Genomic DNA, 20,430 nt, shown 5'->3' with positions numbered 1-20,430 from the left:
TTACTCGCTCCTTTCCATTTTGGTTTTCATTTTCCAACCCCTCTTCCGCCTCACCTACCCCAGTGGGGAAACCGTTCATGTATTAGTCAACAACTAACCAAGAATCCAATCCCATCCGTCCGTTTTCAAAATCAATAACGGCCCCAAGATGAACTATATCCAACGGCTGGAGTTAAGCTACCAGAACATTCTCATCTCTCTTATATCAGGTCCACCCATTGCATCCGTCTGTATAAAAAAATATCATTATCATTTAGGAAGAGCCTGTGCTTGACTTGTGCCTGCCTCGCGCTAGGGTTTCCATCTGCATCCTCTACTTTCTTCGGTCTGTTTTGGGTTCTATCTTCTTCTTCTTCTTCTTCTTCTTCTTCTCTTCCCGTGTTTATCTTACTGTGTTCGATCTAAAATATAGTTAGTTTTTTTTGCTGTAGAATTACAAGTGAACAAAAATGACGAAGAACTATCCAACTGTAAGCGAAGAGTACAGCAAAGCCGTTGAAAAGGCCAAGAAGAAGCTGAGAAGCTTGATTGCCGAGAAGAGCTGCGCTCCTCTCATGCTTCGTCTAGCGTATATTCCCCTTCCCCTTCACCTTTTTATTCTTCTTTTTCCTCTTCCCGTGTAAATGTTTGATTGGATCCGATCCGATCCGATCGGATTGGTTGTTGTGGTTATGATGCAGATGGCACTCAGCTGGAACCTTCGATGTTAAGACAAAAACCGGTGGGCCCTTTGGTACCATGAGGTACTCGGCAGAGCTGGCACATGGCGCTAACAATGGTCTCGACATTGCTGTCAGACTCCTTGAGTCCATCAAGGAGCAGTTTCCCATCCTCTCCTATGCCGATTTCTACCAAGTACTGTCCATTTTATTATCTTTGTTTTTTAAAAGAAAAAATTAATTACTGTGTTTTGATTGGTTTCTTTTCGGTGTAGCTTGCTGGTGTTGTTGGTGTTGAAATCACTGGTGGTCCTGAGGTTCCTTTCCACCCTGGGAGAGAGGTCAGTAATTTTCTCTTTCTCTTCCTCTGTGTTTGTTTTGTTTTGTTTATTTATTGTTTGATCCCCTGCTTTGCTTTTGTATCGCCATTGATTTCTTAGGCAGTCATTACCACGTTAGGTCTAACCTCAGGCTTTTCTGTTTGTTTTTGAAATTTGCATGGTCATTCTTCAACCTAGTAATTAAAATGGTGGGGAGGGAGCAAGGAGGTGGATTAGTATTTTGGCCTGATGTGTAACAGCAGTGTTTTAACTATTTCATAGCGTTGAACTTTGGATTCATCCACTTTTTATTGATTCTTGTTCTTTAAGCTTGACCTAGAATCTCTATTGAATAAATCTCAAACCTCACCGTTTGGTGCTAAAGTTTGCTGCAAATTTTTTAATATTTTCACCTGCTGTACTGTCATGTCTTGTGTATGTTATGTTTTATGAAGAACGAACAAGCATTGTTCCCCTTGTCTGTGCTAAGAAGATATATGTTCTCTGATAATACAGCGTTATGTTTTGTGAAGAATGAACAAGCATTGTTCCCCTTGTCTATGCTTTGAAGATCTATGTTCTCTGATAATACAGCATCTTCCTATCTGATGTGATGATTATCAAACGGTGTTGGAGTCCCTCACATTTTAGAGTTTTTGGTCTTAGCAATTTGTTCTATCAATTAATTTTCTGCTGCCCTGCTTGATTTCAGGACAAGCCTGAGCCACCTCCAGAAGGCCGTCTGCCTGATGCTACTAAGGGTTTGTTTGCTCCTTGTCAACTTGTCTGCAATTGGAAAATTTGAAATTGTTTTAGCTCTAAGTCATCGACTCGTTGTATAATGCCTTTTCAGGTTCTGATCACTTGAGGGATGTCTTCGGCCACATGGGCCTCAGTGATAAGGATATTGTAGCTCTCTCTGGGGGCCACACCCTGGTCCGTTCCAAGTTTCAAATTGTTTCCTGAAATGATACCTGAGTGCTTGTTGTTTGCCTTTTTTTCACTTATTGGCGCTTGCCATGTTAATAATGATGAGTATTGCAGGGAAGGTGCCACAAGGAGCGCTCCGGTTTTGAGGGGCCCTGGACTGCTAACCCTCTCATCTTTGATAACTCTTACTTCAAGTGAGTTCCGTTGGTTGGTTTCCTTCGGAGCCTTCACTTGTTTTCTGTCATATTTCAGTGCCCAGACATCGAATTTATGCTTGCACTGTTTTGTGTTTCATTTTTCTCACATTGTATGTTTCTAAACTTCGTTAGGGAGCTCTTGAGTGGGGAGAAGGAAGGGCTTCTACAACTTCCATCTGACAAGGCTCTTCTATCTGACCCTATCTTCCGCCCATATGTTGACAAATATGCTGCTGTATGTACCAAAAATATCATCTGTTGTGCTTCAGGCGCTTGCCAGATACATGAAAAATTGCTGGTTTCCTGCTGCTGCTAATGCTGTGTCCTTTCCTCTTCACTTTTTTAGGATGAAGATGCTTTCTTTGCCGATTATTCTGAAGCTCATCTGAAGCTCTCCGAACTGGGGTAACTACAATTTTCAATCTACCTTTTCAATGGTCACGTTACCTGAATTTTTGGACTGCTGCTCATTTGGTAATCTTTGGTACTTTTTGACAGATTTGCTGATGCCTAGGATTCAGATGAATCAACAAGGTGCTTGGCTTCGGCCATGATGTATTCGGATCTTGTAGGATTTAGTTCCAGCAGTAGTATTGGTTTTTAATGAAACTTGGGTTTTGTCTATGTTGGTTGCTCATGATGGGTGGAAGAGATGTCTCGGTTCTGTCGATTTGAACTCATCCTCTCGGAAAATAATATGAAGTTGTGGGCCTCCCCCCCAGTTTACTTTCATCTAAAAAAAGTAATAAATTGATATTTCTCAGGTGTATTATAGTTTTGATATGTTTATTTATAAAAATCATGGAAAAACAATAACTTTTATATTTTTAATTGAAAAATATTTAAAAACTACCATGTATCATAGCACCAAATATTGTTTATTTATTTATTTGGTGTTGTGGTAGTTTTTGTTTATTGTTTAAATTTTTGAACTCATTCAAACATGGAAGTCCTGAGTCTTGTATAATGGATTAATTTAGATTAATTTATTTTTTTTAATTTTATAAAAATACAAAATCATCTTGGGTTTGTTTTTAGGGTGATTGGGTCGCGAATTATTTTAGGTTTTTTACCATATTATACCGGGTTAATTTTTTTTTATTTTTATTGAAACTCGACTTGGTCTTGAATGATTAGGTTATAGGTCATGATTTTTAAAATAGTACTTCAAATATGATTTATTTTTTTTTATTAATGATCTGAATCCAAATCAAAATTGTGTTTTTAATCCATTTTTCTTTTCTTGTGAAGATTACGGTTTTTTTAGACATGATTTTTTTTTCATGCCACTAAAATCTCTCTTAAAAAAAAAAAATAATAATTTCTTTTCAAAAGCTAAAAAAAAACCCACCCAATTTGAAGCTTAGAGAGAACCTGGATTTTTTAACCTTGTTCAATTATTTTAACCAATCAACATTGTTAATCTCTCATGTTAATGAGTAAGTGTTTTATGATTTATGTTTTAAATATAAAAAAAATATATATTATTTTTATATATTTAAAAAAATAATTTAAAAAATAATCATCAAATTAACAGTAACTTTGTAGAAACTTACAAGCTCTGGCTAGTTGGTGTATTTCGTCCATTAGTTAGCAATCACATTCAAAATTACAGTCACAATAGTTGAGTTGCTCATTGCATTAAAGTCTTATGCAGCTCATGTGGCTAATGAGTTCTCCTCTCTTCTTGTTCATTTCATGTTTTCAATGCCATAGAACGAAGAAATGGAGAAATTCATAGTTTTTAGACCCGGTCTGGTTCAAGGCTCGAGTTCTGGGTTTTGACCGGATTAATTTTTTGTTTTTTTAAAAAATCAAAACAATGTCGTTTTAGTAAAAAAAAAAAAACTAAAGTCAACGGGTTGCAACCGGGTCACACCGGGTTTTTTCTTTCCTTATTTTTTCTTCAACCCGGTTCGGTTCCAGCTCTGGATCAGCCGGGTCCTGAATTGACCTACTAGACTAGTTTGAATTTTAAAATTATGAAAAAATTATTTACAATAATATCAATTAATAATTATGTAAGTTTGCAGGGAGGCGAGCTCGAGTTACAGAAAGAATGAAAAAGATAGAATAAAAGACAAATGAATTTAAGGCATTATACTTTTTTGCCAAAAGAGTAAATCGTGAGTAAGATAAATTACAAAATTCAAGGTATTGTAAAATAAGGATATAAAATGTTATGAATTCATAAACTTCCTAATATATAATTAGAAGTAATTTATAAAAAGATAGAGGTAAAGTAAAAAATAATTGAACTATATTATGTTTTATTATATTATCTCAAAATAGATATTTAAACATCAGGTTTATATATGATTATTTCAAAAGCAATATACATATTTTTTTTACCTCAATAATCTCATTTCTAACAACAAAATATATTTTAATAGCTTAAAAACCAAAAATCAAATTAAATAAAAAAAACTTTTCAAGTTTAAATTTACTTTTTGTCATTATTAAAGTTGCGAACCACATCTATTAAGCTCCTATCATGAAGATGAAATCTATAGATATAAAAATCAAAGTTATAGGTGATCAAGATTCGGCCACCAGAGAGTTTTTCAACAATTATCTCTCCCTCATTCAAGAGTTGTGCACTGAAATATAAATAAATAAATTTTGGTATCTATAAAAAAAATTCAAAAACATGGGGGATCAAATGTCAAAAAATTAAAATCAAGGGACAAAAGTATAAATTTACACGCCTCTAGAATAATAAACATGGGGAAGAGGCTGTTATTTTATCAATATCAATTTTAAAGGATCAAGTTGAAAAGTTGAAAAAAAAAATTTAAAGGATCAAGTTGAAAGAATCCATAGGAGGATGACCAAACTGAAACAAAATCAAAGTTTGACGTACTAAGAACGATTTTTTTTTTTTATAGTGAATAGGGCTTATGAATAGTGTTTGTAATATGATGAATAGAAATACTAAAACAAAAAAACTTATATGTTTTAGTTTCTTTGTAAATTAATTAATTAATAATAATAATTTTGTTTTTGTATTAATATTAATAATAAATTTAAGAATTTAGGCAAAACCTAACTCACCCGGTTAAAAGAAATTTCCCACATCTTTACCCGTGGGGTAAATTTTAATTTGCTTTCAAGGTTTTATGGGGTAAATTTATACCTCATTAAAATCCAAACAAAGCATTACATACAATCCAAAAATCAGAACAACCATCGAACCAAAAATTAAATGCATCTGTTGTATTTTAAAGAATAAGCTCTTATTCTTTAATTGCCTAAAATGTCTTTAAAAGGCTCCATGTTTTTTTTTTTCTAATTAAAATTTAATTGTAATTCTAAGACAATAACACTAATGGTGTTCTTCCAATAAATTGTATGTGCTTTAGAATATGATTTTAGTCAACTAGTAATTTCAAAAGAAGCACACACAGCCATCTTACAAATGATGATGAGCAAAAGAGAAAGAAACACCGCTCTTCCCCTGGCTAGAAGAAACAAGTTTTTATTTAATAATATAGCAAAACCATAATTTTTACATCCCTGATATGATGACAGAAAGGAAATCCAACGAAGCTTCGAGTTTTACATGATAACACCAAAACCATAATTTTTACATAGAAAGGAAATCTAACCAATCAAGCTTCACTTGATTAAAGATGGATTCTGCTAGGCTGAGACTTGGTCATCCTTGCTTCCCCGTAGGGTTCATCGTTATCGATCCGGCGATTATTCCTGAAGGCTGCACAGCCAACCACATAGGCAATCACTAGAATGATTAATATGACGATGTTAATGACCGAGACCTTCCTCCAACTCTTCCTCAGGTTGGCTAGCAAACCAGCTTTGCAAGAATTGCAGGAATAGCACAGTCGCTCTTGATCGTTGTTCCAGGTGTTACAGTCAGTGCTGTAAACAACTCCTCCAGATGATGACCAGAAAGTCTCGTTCATATAAGTGAAGCCGCATTCTGTAGGGGGCTTGCAACAACCAGACTACAGCACAAACCAAAAGCAAATCTGCTATGAATTTATACAATAAATACAAGAGAGAGGAGAATATACTATACACAGTGGGTTGTTTACTATATTTTGAAGATTGTTGATTTTTTTTTTTTTCATGTCGGCAGCGATGGAAAATTGGATGACAGTTCTACAACTTTGCGTCATGCTAAAACCTGACATTGTTGACAATGGAGTTCAAATAATATTCGATTAGCTCATTAATTTGAAGCAAAGTTGAAAAATGCGTGTGGGAGGTGCCTCAACGTCACCAAAGGCAACCAAAAACTGACCTAACTTCTTGTTTAACTCAAATTTAAAATTAAACAATGTATAAGTTGTTATAATGTGTCCTCATCAAATTACCAGTTTAAAAACAACCTAGTCAACTAGTAAAAAAAGTCTAAAAAAATAATTGAGAAAAAAAATAATTAAATTGACAAGAAAAACCCCTCAATGTGATCATTGCCTAGCTTGGGTTTGATATTAAACATTGTGGGAATTGCCAAACATGATTGAAAAATAATAGATGAAATTGAAAGAAAAAAAAGACTAATTTTATATATATATAAAAAATCACTGTTAATGTGAACCAAGTATTTTAGTAGAGTCCATAAACAATGAAGCTGTGTTAAGTTTCTCAAATCTTTTAATATAAGATAGTAGGGTAATCAGATAAGATTCCAGCTTTCTGCATCCCCTTTTTATCTCTTTCATCCTTTTATTCTCTAGCCGTAACTTTTCATATTGAAAAGAGCTGCAACTTGAAGTATGCAAAGAGAAGAGAAGAATATTCATCTAAACAAATTCATAAATAAATACACTAAGATTCTACTCTTGATACCGTACTCAGACTGACAAAAGGCACTATTCTTCCAACAGTGTTTTTTTTCTTTTATCAGGCTAATATCTTTGGTTCATCTTATAAAATATGCAAGATATGTAGATTGTGAGTATAAAGGATGAATCTTTTTAGGTTTAATGGGATGTCTTGACGATGACTGTTCAGGAGGATGGGTGGGACGACATAGGTGAACATGAGATAGTTGGGTAGAGCTGCGATTTCTGTACAATATTTTTAAGTTTATGATTTCAATTTCTTGAATTAGAATGCTTCCAAACAAGAGAGTTCTCAGAATTTTAAAAATTGAGCTTATCCATAATCAAATCCTAGTGTTCCAAACAGGCTTTTATAGATGCCTGTTTTAAGTATCAAAGCTAAATGGATTATATATATATATATATATATATATATATATAAAAGTTAATTTGAGTAAAATTATATTAATTTATATTCATGCCACATATAATTGAAAACAAAACTGTTTAAATAATTTTTTTTACAATAATATAATGCTAAGTGAAAACGTTTTTAGTAATTATTATTTTTAAGAGTTATATATCTAACTATCTTAGCTATTAATTATTAAATTATGAAAGATAATTCAATATATATCCCTAACTTTTATTCAAGATGAGTTAAAAATCATTTACACGGTTACTTTTTAATTTATGTCCCAAAATTAATTTAATTATAATTGTCAAAATTTATACAAAATTATTTGAAAATCAAACACTTTTATGTTTAATAAACATCCATATTTATTCATTTATAAATATTCTAAACAATCTATAAAAAATAATATAAATTAGCTAAACAATACATGAGCAAAACAAGTGCCAAAAAATCTAGTAAATATATATATATATATATATATATATATATATATATATATAATATAATTTAATTATAATTGTTAAAGTACAGCATGCAGATGGGGATGCGAGAGGGAGAGGAGACGGCAGGCAGGGATGAGAGACGAATCTTGTAATGATGGTTTTTCTTACTAAAAATGAAAAGGTCCCATCGCTTCTTTTTTATGTCAATGTATGAATAAAGATAAGCTACTAAACTTTCTTTCTTTGGACGGTAGAAGGATAAAGCTAACCTCCTTTCTAAGAAAGAAAGGTGGGGCTGTGAACGGCCGACAAACAATTACGTGGCAAATAAGAAACAGCTATAACCGGTGGCTCTCACATGCCCTCAAGTCGATGTCCCTACGCACTAGCAATAATTTGGGGGATTCTTTTTTTAAAAAAATTAGGCAATTAGTTGAAGATTCCAGCACAATACAGTTTAAATTTTTTTTGACTAAATATTATATTTTTAAAAATATATTTTTGTTTAAAAAATATTAAATTTAGATATTTTTAATGTTTTTTTACGATTTTAATAAAACATTATTAAAACGTAAGATTAAATTAAAAAATATTATTTTAATAAATTTTCTAATAAAAAAATATTCATAAAAACAACTGTAAACCACAATAAAATACTACTAAAAGTCTCGATCAAGAAGCCTTTAAATTATTGGGGAGGGAGCGGGAATGGTGGGGGAAGAGAAATATTATTGTTTATTTACGCGGAATTCAAATCTAGGATCTGAACTCCTTCTTTATTTATCCCGTACGATAGGCCTCCTTAATGCTGCATCCAAATTTTAAATTAATCATTTTTTTTTGGAAAACGAGTTAAATAATCCTTCGAATTTCTAAAATTAATTCCTTGATATTAATCAAATTTAATTTACTATTAAAAAAAAATCTTCTATCAATTAACCAGAGAAACTATTTTAATTTGTTTTATAATTTATTGTTGTTGTTGTACTTGAGATTTTCAAGTTTCGACCATTAATTGATTGGTAGTTGAGGCCACTGAGTCTAAGATCTTGAGTCGTTCTACTCCGACCCATCTCTAATCGCAAAACAAGTTCAGTATTCTCCTCAAATCGTTAGCTAAAACCCAAAACTTTTCAAGACTTGGAACACGATAAGAAATTATAGATTTGATATTTCTTGAACTCAAGATATTATGGAAAACAAAAAAGGCACATACCTCAATAGAGCTGAGCTTCCTGCTATAGAACGTATCTGCAGTCTCAGGGACGCCAGAAGTAGTTCTCCCCATCTTGCCACAAACCTTAGAATCTCGTATACAAGAGCCAATCTTGTGCCAGTAGCTATCACTAGCTACTCGATCCTTCAACCACCCTGAATAGTCATGCAGATAATAGTCAGAATACGCACGATTCGGGAGTGGGCGGCCCGACCCTTTATCGGTGACAACATAGGCAAAGATGATGAACCCTAAAAGCGCGGCGATGATGAAGAACATAACAAATAGGTAAGCCCACATCAAGAAAGTGTTTCGATAACACGCGCCAGCGAAACCGGCTAAAGAAACGACCATGATTGAGATCCCAATTATTATCAATGGCCACTGTAAGAATTTTAGACAATCTGTGTTGTTGGCTCTGCTGCTTAGCCATATACCACCTCCTAGGATGGGTATTGATAGCAAAAAGGTCAGGAAGTTGAGTACCCCTATCAAGTGATTGCTAGATCTCATGGTTGATCTTTCTCTGTTTCTCTCTCCCTTTCTGCAACAAGCGCGTCGGATCTCTCTCTCTGCTCCGTCTCTCTCTCTCTCTCTCTTTCTTTCTTTACTGTTAATTTTTGGGATGGCCAGTTACAAGTGAAGAAGAGAAATGATAGCAACAAAGGCAAAGCTATAACGGCTGTCTGTGGGTGTGATATTTTACGCTCAAAAATATCCTCGCGTCCGTACTGGGCTTATGTCAAGTTGGATTCTATTTTTCAAGGTACGGGCCCGAGTTTCTAAGCTCCAACCCGGCCTGTGACGGGTTATGGAGATTTGCTGTGTTGACCAATATGTCGTTTTGCTCCGCGCCTTGGAGTTCTTAAGCATGGCTATAAAATTCAGTTTTACCTTGCACACGCTCTAGACTGAATTTCAAAAACAAAAAAATCAACTTGATGGGTACTCATGATCATATCGTAGTTATATATTTTTAAAATACAAAATAATATCATTTTATTTAAAAAAACAGAAATAATATTATTTTAATTAAAGATCAATCAATGTCTAAATTGCAATGCATTAAGATGTTAATGCCTAGTATTAAGAGTTAATCCAAGTTAACTCATCCAACATGTAACTCCAGCTTTAGAGTGGGTCATGAATTAGATCAAGTCTAATAATTTTTCTTAGAAAAAAAGTTAATGAAAGGCTAGGAAATCGATTAAAGCAGTAAAAGCTAGTGTTGTGATCGATGAAAATAGTAACACATCATTCAAATAGAATGAGTGCATGTAGTGAGAGGAAGAGCACACAATAGTAACAAATCAAATGACACGTTGATGTGAACATCTTGATCATATGGTCAAGCAATCCCTAATAAAGAAGATAACAATTTTAAAAGCTAAAAATTAAGTTTGATAGAACTCTAACCTAGAGGTAACCATATACCTAATAACCAAAGGTATAGGAAAAAGACTTAAACCCATAGATAATCTTAAGTATGCGAATGACGCCACGAAGCCAGTTAATCTTCGATAAGTTAGTGTACGATCTTTCTTCCTGCAAAAGAAGGTTGTTTTACCACAAATAAACAAAAATAAACTCATGTTTATTCTTCAACTAGCTACTCAAATTTGAAGCTAAAAAAACATAATATAGTATCTTCTAACTAACTCTAATTGAACCCTTTTGATTTGCAAGCTAATAGACCTAAACTAGTAATCAACTAACATAAGTCCAATAATAAAATAAACTCTTAAACAATGTTTAATGTTGTTTTTTTTTATTCTCTTTTCCTTCCTTCCTTCTCTTTTACTCTCTTTCTTTTCAAAGCTTGTTAGACCTTTTATGTTAGGCTCTTGGGCCTTTCAATAGGGTCTATTAACAAAGTATTTCCTTATGTTTTTCCTTTCTACTCTTTTTCAGCTCTGATTTCAAGGGGTATTTATAGGGACTTTTTAGGTTTATTTGGTGGATTCCCTCAAAGATTAATCAAAACTTAACCCTTTGATCAAAGTGAGAAGGTTATAGACAAAAGCTAAAAGCTAGAAGCTCTTCTACTAAGCTGATTTTGCAATGGTGATTTTGGTTTTAGGGGTACTTGGTGGTTCTGCTAGACTTGGAGGAAAAAGAGTTATTTCTAGTCTTTAGATCTTGAGAAAGAGGTTTTAAAGTCATTGATAAGAACCTTTTGAGAAGCTTTAAGTATGAACACATAAAACAAATAAGTGTCACAGTGAAGGCTAACTAAGTTGACCACTTTTAAAGCTTCGTAGGAGAAACTCCAATGTAAACATCATTGGAAACCACCTGAAGTTGGTAGAAGAGATGCATACCTGCCGTTTCGATCCAACCTTGCTCAATTCAGAGGTGTTTAGCCTCACCTTCATTCATCTAAATGTGTCAACTTGATCAGTTCAGAATTTGAAAATGCAAGGAAAATTGATTGGGGACAAGATATTAGAGACTTTTGTGGAAGAATTAGAGTGTACACGTCCAATTTCATAGCATAGAGTTATAGAGGGGATGCTCTTCTTCCATATGTAAAAAACCTTGTGTCATTTGGAGGTTTAGAACTCTACATCATGCTCTTAGAAAATGTCAACCCGATCATCGTTTTCTGCTGGAAGAAGAAGAAAACCAGTGAATGACGTGTCGTTCATGTCCTTTCATTAAAACCAAACAACACATCATCTACTAAAAACCTTAAAAATTAGGGCTCTTAATTGCTTTTTGCTAAAAATCAATTTAGTCCTTTTTTTCTAATCATGACACATGCACCCTACATTGATTTAAAATCCTTTTAATCCTTACAATTACACCCCTAGAAATTCTGATTTAAATCCTTTTATTTGAATGCCTTTTATAAACGAGTCATTGATTTTCAATTTGTTCAATTTCAGCCTTAATTGATTACCAAAATTTCAATTTCTTTCAATTTGGCATCTGATTTGGTCAATTTCAGCTTCTATAATCACACGCCTATTTTAGTTTGGTCCTTAATTTTGAATTTCTTAATCAAGTTTCTAATTTCCCATCAAAATTCAATATTCTTACAATTTATCCCCTGATTTGTCTAATGTAAACCTCCCAAAAATCAATTAAGTCCCCAGACTTTTATTTCTTCCAATTAACACCCAAATTGACTCTAAAAACTGATTTTCCCTGCAATTAAGTCCTTGATAAAATTAATTAAGTCTTTTAAAATTATCATTGAGTCCTTATATGACCAAATTTGTATTTCCTTACCCCAAATATAAATATTTTCACCAATGAGGCCTTTTGTCAATCAGAATTGAGCTGTCAATTCTGTCAATCCTATACATTTTGGTCCTCTAACTTTTCTACTTGTCATCTTGGTCCTCTACTATCAACTTAGACAATCTTCTAGGCTTTCTTTTCTTTTTTTCTTGTATATTTGAATTCTATTTTTTCATTTTTTTTGGGATAAAAAATAGGTAATCACTGATGATTTTCTTTGTTGGGTCAAAAATGGATAACAAAAAATGTCTCCTCTTTATAATGTTTACGAAGCAAAATCTTATTACAGTTTTTTCATAGTGAGCTTTAAAAAAAAAAGTCTCTATCTGACTTGTTGGATGATCCATCCTTCCAAAGACTTTGTTTTATATAGAAAATAGTCTATTTTCACGAGCAACCTGCTCATTTTGAAACCCAAAAGTTTTGGTCTATTTTTACGGGCGACTTATCCTTTTTAAATTCCAAAACGAATTTCAGCAAATATCATGCTTTCTTGAAATTGGTTTATTTTTACGGGCAACCCGTCTAATTTGAAATTCAAAAGATTTGGTATAGTTTCTAAGGCAACTTACCTTTTTAAATTCCAAAGAGAATTTCAGTAAGTGTTCATGCTTCCTTGAAATTAGTATATTTTTCATTAGCGACCTGCTCATTTTGAAATTCAAAAGTTTTGGTCTATTTTCACAAGCGACTTATCCTTTTTAAATTCCAAAAATAATTTCAGCAAGCATTCATGCTTCTCTAAAATTGATATATTTTCACGAGCGACTTGTCTATTTTGAAATTTAAAAGTTTAGGTTTATTTTCATGGGCGACGTATCCTTTTTAAATTCTAAAAAGAATTTCAGTAAGCGTTCATGCTTCCCTAAAATTGGTTTATTTTCATAGGCAACCTACTCCCAAAACAAAATGATGAATAACAAAATTTCATAACAAAATAGTTGATAATGCAACACCCTAATTAGGTCAGCTTCTCCAGCAATCACCTCTGTCTTGCCATTGTTTATCAATCTTTATCATGCTCATGATATGATCCAGTACAATGTGATAGATGACATCATCCTTCACATCCTCAACTTACTTCTTGCTCACTAACTTCTGGACTTGATAATTGAAATTATTGCAACTACTCATATCTCTTATCTAGATTATACCACCATAACATTTTTCAATGTTGCATCCAACTATGCTCCTTTCCCGACAATAAAAGTGGATCGAAATAGAAAGCATTCATGAAACCCTTCCTTAATTGCAACATATCAATGCTTCCGGTCTTGAAATTAAAAAATATCATGTTAAGAAAATATTTTTCTATCAGCACAATGTTAGCATTGTAAAAGGCCAAAGGCCTTACATGAGGTTCTTTTCCCATTAAAACCCCTATGTTTATTGAATGTTTTTTGTCCTATTATCTTATGTTGTAACTTTTCATTATCCATACTTTCTTGAAATCACTTTCCTTATCAATACAGGTTATGTTAAGTTTTTCTTTGTATTCGACAAGCCTAATATCATTGATATCATTGCTCTTAGAGGTTGTGAAAAAAGTAGAAACAAACAATAACTCTCATTTTTTAACATCAGATGTAAATATGTTTCTTTTCCAAGTAAGCCAATGAAGTGAACCATTAATGGATACTTCTATCATACGATAAAGGGACTCCTCTTGTGGCAACTTTACCTCATCCAACAGCTTCCACATCTAAGTCTTTGAGTCAAACAACTTCAATCTATTATAGTGGTACATATAGAATTTTTTATCATGCAGACGGAACTTGGGCTTTGAGAATCTCATGATCTTGTAGTGTAAAGGCTTTGATCTTTCAACCATCATGCCAAATTCTATAGTATAATATCATGTCTTCAGATGTAGGATCTTCTGTCATTGTTTGGTAGTAGGGTTGCCTACATAATAGCATGGTCCATTGTATGTGTGACAGAGTGGCACTTCTTGATTTGTTAATGCCACAATCTCCACATGGTTAGGAAAGAAATCAAATGACATTTTAGGATAAGGCTTCGAAGTGTCAATTAAAATAAAGAAAAATTGATATTAATTCCTGATCATGCTTTGTATAAAGAACCAAGAGACATTGTTGGTTTTTTGGTTGTGTAGCTTCATAAAAATGGATTCGTAAGTGAGTTTGTTGCATTCATAGGAAAGAAGCCTACATTTCCACACAATCTTCATTGATGAATGTGTTAAAATTTTATAGATGACATTCGGACATAGGTCATAAGCTGAGTTCATGGTAAAACAGATGTTCTTGTTATTGACTTAAAGAAAACCATAACGATGCTTCTAGATTGGAAGTCAAGCAAATCTTTCTTAATATCATCAGACGTTTACAACTCTTGACTCTTTAGGAGAACACTAGATTTGAGGGACCTATATTTCAACATATGAGCATGTATGTTAAATGTACAAGCATGTTTTTATATGATGAACTCACCCTTCAAAGGGTGACACATGGTGGTTACTATTGTATTATGAACAAGAATTTTGATTCTTACCCAAACTCTACAATAAAAATTTCTTAAGTGACGGTTATTGTGTCACTCATAAGTTCTGAACTCAAGATGCTACATAAAGGGCTTACCTTGATGCAAAACATATATATGCGGCATACACCCTAAAGGTAGGTTCTAATCCTTTTACACGAGTTAGGGGTAGATTTACTACTTGTTCTCTAAAAAGGGTTTCTTATTGTCCTCTAGAAATTTACAAAAATATATTTTTATGTCTAATATATCCCTGTAAAATCTAAAATTCGATATATGGTTTGAGAGATATGCTCAATCTTACAAAACTGGTCAACAAACATTTTAAGATCAAATTCGAACCTGACTTGGTTCATATCACATGTGATTATAGGAAAGTGGGTGGTCAAAGTCCAAGCAAGTGGAACTTTAGTAGTTGTCTAACATGACTTGGTTCACTGAAAAAGTAAAGGAGTGATTAGAATCCCTTCACCATTGATATAAGATTAGTACTTGATGTGATCCAATTAATGCCAAGAGATCCGTTAGAGCTTTTAATTGGTCCAGTGACAAGACTTATGGCTAAAATATTAAAAAAGGCTTTCAATAGACTTTTTCAAGACACATGGGTTAAAGTGAACTTCAAAAAAATATTAAATAATGAAGTAAAAGTCTTAATTAATTTAATTCATGTTCATTAAGGGTTTGTAAATGGGCATTCAAACATTACAAAAAGATTGGAATAAAAAGATTTAAATCTATTAATTTTGATATTTCGCTATTGTTTTTGTCATAATTGGAGCTATAAAAGGAATTTTAATGTGATTTTAGTTGCATTGGAAAGTATACATCCATAGTTTCCATTAATATATGGAACACCTTTTAATTCATTAAGATGAGAGAGAATCATGCGTTTGAAACTAGACTTTCATTTTGCCAATATATTACAAAAACAACTAAAATCTTATTTAAATTAATTGGATTATTTTTTTCTTTATCTTTTAGTTATTATTATGCCTTTTAGATATATTAAGACATTTATTTAAATTTAGGTTCATTAGATTATTATTATTATTATTATTATTAAACCCATGGGTAAATATATAAGGATTGGAAAATAAATATTATGTTAAATAAGTAAATTGAATATTTACACTAAGGGGATGATAATAGATTTTGGAAATTTGAAATAAAATGTTTATGTGTTAATTTTAAAATAAAACTATGAAAAATGGCTGAAAAATAAAAAATATATGGAAACACGAATAAAAACTAAATTAAAGTAATATATCAAGAAAGAAATGTCGTGGGATAAAGTTTAGTGAATATTGATATCACCCAGTTTAAATTAAGTATAAACAGGGGTTGAGATCTAAAAAATATTATCCGAAAAATATATAAGGTATAAAAGAAAGCACATGGTAGGAATTAATAAATATCCTCCTTTATATACTTGTGTGGCCGACAACTTGTAAAGGAGAAAGAGAGAGTGAAAATTCTTCATTTCTTTTAGCTTGACTTTAGGAAAACTTAAGGAAACCAAGGATTTAAAAGGAATTAGATCATGTTATCAAATTTGGTTAGCATATTAGAATTTTGTGAGTTATAGTTTTTGGAATGAATTATTAGTAAGAATGTGTTCTGTGTAGTGATGATTGTCAAAGATCTAATCAATCTTCTTTTTCAGCTTTAGATATGCTTTCGAGTTATTCTTTCATTGGAAAACATGTATTTTCAACTTAATGATACCTAACTCTTCACCTGAATTGTCACGATGCCTATAATCTCAGGAATTCTCTTTAATCAAAAACTGTACCATGTCTGAAGCTTACATTCCTTCTTGCTCCATTCAAACCAAACCTGTTTCCTTGGCCCAAACTCATAGTCAACATCACCTACATTTGCGTTATTATCAATAAACTCATCAAAATCAGTTCTATCATTTTGTATACCCCTTCGAACATTACTTTTTTAATGATCAACTCCATTATTCTATGGTTCATTGAGTCCATTTTATCTTTCAGCTCCTTGGTCACCTTAGTCAAGAGTTCAATTTGCTGACTCATAGCTCGTATTTGGAAAGAGAATTCGGCGTTTGATGTCACTAATTTGTTGTTTTCAAACATCCTTTGAAATCTGTAGAAATTTGGTGACTAGCATAAAATATATCCCCACACCTCTTGTGTTTCACATAAAATTAAGGTTTTTCACTTTAATAAACTCACTACATCTTTTACCTCACAACATGCTTTCTTTTGGTTCTTTCAAAACTAAAAATCCAACCAATCAAAGTTTAAAGCTTTCACAACACAATCCAATTATGAATAGAGACTAAATAATCAATAAATATACTAAAAACAAGCAAAATCACACTACGATTATGATTTCATAAGTAGTAATGCAAATTTGTACGAATTATGAACGAAACGAAGACACAAAATAAAATAGAACCAAAAATTAATGAAGAAACTTATTTGACTCCTAAATAACCCAAATATAATAGAAACAAGCTAAATTGGTTGAAACAAACAATAGACAAACACATTTTAGAACTTGATGCAAATCTGATTGTTACCCAATTTTAAAGCACCAAAATTGAAACTCAGATCTAATGATATCAGAATAACCTAAAATTCAATATGCAGTATCTTGATATCCAAAAAACTACATATATCAGTTTATAGGTTGTTCTTTTATGCCTAGGTATCAAAACCAGTGTATGATTAGTTTGCAGCATAATTCAAACCAAAATTGAAACCTCAAGAAAACAATACCTAAATAAGCTTAAATTTAATATATAGTTTGATTTCACCCCTAGTAAGAAGTATACAAAATTTCAATTAATTTTAAGGTATTTTGCTTAGGGTTTTCTATGAGATGTGTTTCTACGATAGAATAGCAACAAATTTTGAATAACATCATTTTTTTTTTACTTTTATTCTACTGATATGTTTAGAGATAGTAAGAAAACAAAATATTAATTTTTTTACTAGTATTCTGCAAACACAAAGAAGAAGAAGCCTTGTTTTAATACCAACTAATGTGAACCTCATGATCACGTGGTCACAACCCACAATCAAGATTGAGATCTGATCATAGAAAACTGAAAGAGATCTGATAGGAGTGTGATATAGTAGAAACCTGTCCTAAGACGCCAACACTATTGGAATGAAGTTGAATGACATTACTAAGCCAGTCAATCTTCGATAAGTTAGATTTAGTTTGTTCAAGAACCAAAGAATACAAGAATCTCTCTCATATGTTAAACTAAAAAGTTCTGAAGTTTTATTCATCAAAGGTGTTGAAATTTAGGCTTTGCATGTGTTTAAATAGTCTAAGAAATTAACCGTAATGGATCTAACTTAGTGGGCTGAATTGACTCATTTACAAAAACTGATAAAAAACTTTACTAGTAAGCCTAAACCCTAATCCAATCAAGACTTGGATCCTAACTGAAAACAAAGTATCAATTAAGCTCAAACAAGCTTTAGGTTGTAGCTAACAAAATAAAAATAAAACCCATAAATCTAAGTCTTATTTTGCTGTGAGAAGAGAAGAAGAAAAGAAAACATTGTAGGTGTGGTACACAACTTATTTATAGCTTATAATGATGTCCAATAATCCTAGGAACTAAAAGAGAAGTTGTCACGCCTTTGGTTTGCAAGTTATAATAGGATTCTAATCTCAACCTTATATTTATCCTTTTTTTGGAAGGAAAAAGATGTTGCCTTTAATACTTCTCTTTGCCAACTATTGGTATCCTTCCAATACTAGGAAACATAATTAAGTTTCTGAATTATTCTTCTTGCACAACAAGAAAACTTTGCTGCCACATGTGTTTCCTAAGTCAACTTGGATTCCTTTATTTCCTTTACTATATTTTCTCCTCACCTAACAAGGAAATAAAATAAAATAAAATAAAACTAATAAATCATAATATTTAAAGGAAATAATTAATGTTTCCTTTCATAATAGGAAATTCAAAACTAGTTAGGAATCCGCAAAACTCATGGAAACATCATTGAACAAGGCTGGTCGAAACTGATACAAAATTGACAGCCTTGTTGTCAAAGACTTCATGGCCTAAATAAGGGCAAATGAGGTCCTTTTTGCACATAGATTAATTGCATTAAGGCCTCCTCATGATGTTCCAAAGTATCCCTAAGTTTAGTTTTGGCCGAAACTTGCATAACCAATCCATTCAATGCCTTCACTTTAGACCTTGTGATGGGCCAATTTGAAACTTGTAATAGGTCCTTGGTGTTCGTGGGCTAATCCACATTATCTTCTCTCCTCTTTTAGCCACCACAATCACCTTGTATCTATCATCTCCTCTATCCCCAGTAAACTCATCTCTTTCTACCATGACAACCACCTCACATTTTTTTTGCCATAATATGTATAACTGCACCAACCATCTCACATCTTTTTACCTTACATCACTTTTATTAGCCATAGACAAGTGTGCACACTACACCTTTATTTTTCCATAGAAACAATAATCTTGATATAATTAGTGAATAGTAGGTACACATTTGATTCTCTCACTTAGCTAGAGTATAATGAAATATTAATTGACAACAGGTGAGCATAACTTTCTAAGTCCATGTTATGGAAAAAAAGATTTATTTATTCACTTATCTTGAGCTCCGTTAGCATAGTTAAAGGTTAGTTTTTTCATTATTATTGGTGAAACTTACCATACTGTAACTTTAACTCCTAAAAATCAGTTTATTTATTAGATTCTAAACCCAAATGTAATAAAAATAAATCACTTAAAAACAACTTGCAATTTCTAAGAACACAACAAACAAAATGTGCTCACTATCATCAAATGTGGATATCATAAGCATAATATTAACGCATAACTATCCAAATCCTAAATCCTACCTAACCCTAAATTCCCAAATTTCTAAACCCCTACTGTTACCTCTAATATCTAAATCTTAGCCTTAACTCTAAATTCCCAAATAATTGCTTAAAACATACATTTTGCCACAACAATAACCTCTTGAATCATGACCTACCTTCAAAACTTTGAATACAAAAATCTCTATCAAAGAACCTAGCCATACCAACGTAAAAGAAACTGCAAAATCTAACAGAATTAAACGAGCCTTGAACTTGAAGAGAGAAAGAAAGAGGTGATCGACATGATTAATTTTTTGGTACAAGGCTTAGCCATGAGAGGAAGTTCTTGTTTCAGGCATTTTGGTTTTACTTGTAAGTATATACATGTGGAAGTGGATCTTCAAAATTAGTGATGTTTGCAAACCTAGAATAAGAGAGAGATTATGTTTGAAAATAGAGAGATAATGTTGAGGGAGAATTTATGATATGTTATGGGTTTTTTTGATATGTTATATATGAGATTAGTTTGATCTTTTTATTTAATTTAAAAAATTATTTTGACCTAGAATGTAAATTGTAATTTTTTAAAGAATGAAAGCAAAGTAAAAGAAATACCTAAACTAGAGGATGACCATGATACTTTTCTCCTTATAACATTGATGTTTTTTTTTCCAATAACCTTTAAAATTAAAATCTTACTTGCCTTGCTACGGGAGTATTTGAAATTATAGTATAAAGTATTTTTTAAAATATTTTTTAATTGAAAATATATTAAAATAAAATTTTTTAAGATTTTTAATTTTTTTTTTTGATATCATTACATTACAATCATAAAAATAACTAAAAAAAAGAATTTAATATTTTTTTTAAAAAATA

General features: G+C 32.1%; 2 protein-coding genes across 5 annotated transcripts; one reads left to right on the top strand and one right to left on the bottom strand.

Annotated features, from left to right (window-relative positions):
* The first annotated feature begins 163 nt into the window (after nt 1-163).
* Nucleotides 164-2,875, top strand: LOC7491126 (L-ascorbate peroxidase, cytosolic). 4 transcript variants are annotated; one of them, XM_052455782.1, is made up of 10 exons: nt 164-325; nt 432-568; nt 681-855; nt 935-1,000; nt 1,692-1,740; nt 1,833-1,915; nt 2,024-2,103; nt 2,239-2,341; nt 2,453-2,511; nt 2,605-2,875. In XM_052455782.1, exons 2-10 carry the CDS (start codon nt 450-452, stop codon nt 2,618-2,620), a joined length of 750 nt encoding a protein of 249 aa, XP_052311742.1. In that variant the 5' UTR covers nt 164-325; nt 432-449; the 3' UTR covers nt 2,621-2,875. The 4 variants fall into 4 exon arrangements, with proteins under 4 accessions (XP_052311742.1, XP_052311740.1, XP_052311741.1 ...); XM_052455783.1 differs by having other exon boundaries at nt 195-325; nt 413-568; XM_052455780.1 differs by lacking the exons at nt 2,453-2,511; nt 2,605-2,875 and having other exon boundaries at nt 2,239-2,422.
* Nucleotides 2,876-5,564: 2,689 nt separating this feature from the next.
* LOC7489332 (tetraspanin-3) lies at nt 5,565-9,791 on the bottom strand. Its single transcript, XM_002314226.4, has 2 exons — nt 8,977-9,791; nt 5,565-6,074 (listed from the first exon to the last, which is right to left on the bottom strand). Exons 1-2 carry the CDS (start codon nt 9,487-9,489, stop codon nt 5,733-5,735), a joined length of 855 nt encoding a protein of 284 aa, XP_002314262.1. The 5' UTR covers nt 9,490-9,791; the 3' UTR covers nt 5,565-5,732.
* Nucleotides 9,792-20,430: the final 10,639 nt, after the last annotated feature.

Source organism: Populus trichocarpa, chromosome 9 (genome assembly GCF_000002775.5).
Source record: "Populus trichocarpa isolate Nisqually-1 chromosome 9, P.trichocarpa_v4.1, whole genome shotgun sequence".
Lineage (NCBI taxonomy): Eukaryota > Viridiplantae > Streptophyta > Magnoliopsida > Malpighiales > Salicaceae > Populus > Populus trichocarpa.
Note: the sequence above shows the minus strand (reverse complement) of the source record. Positions and strands in the feature narration are given on the sequence as shown.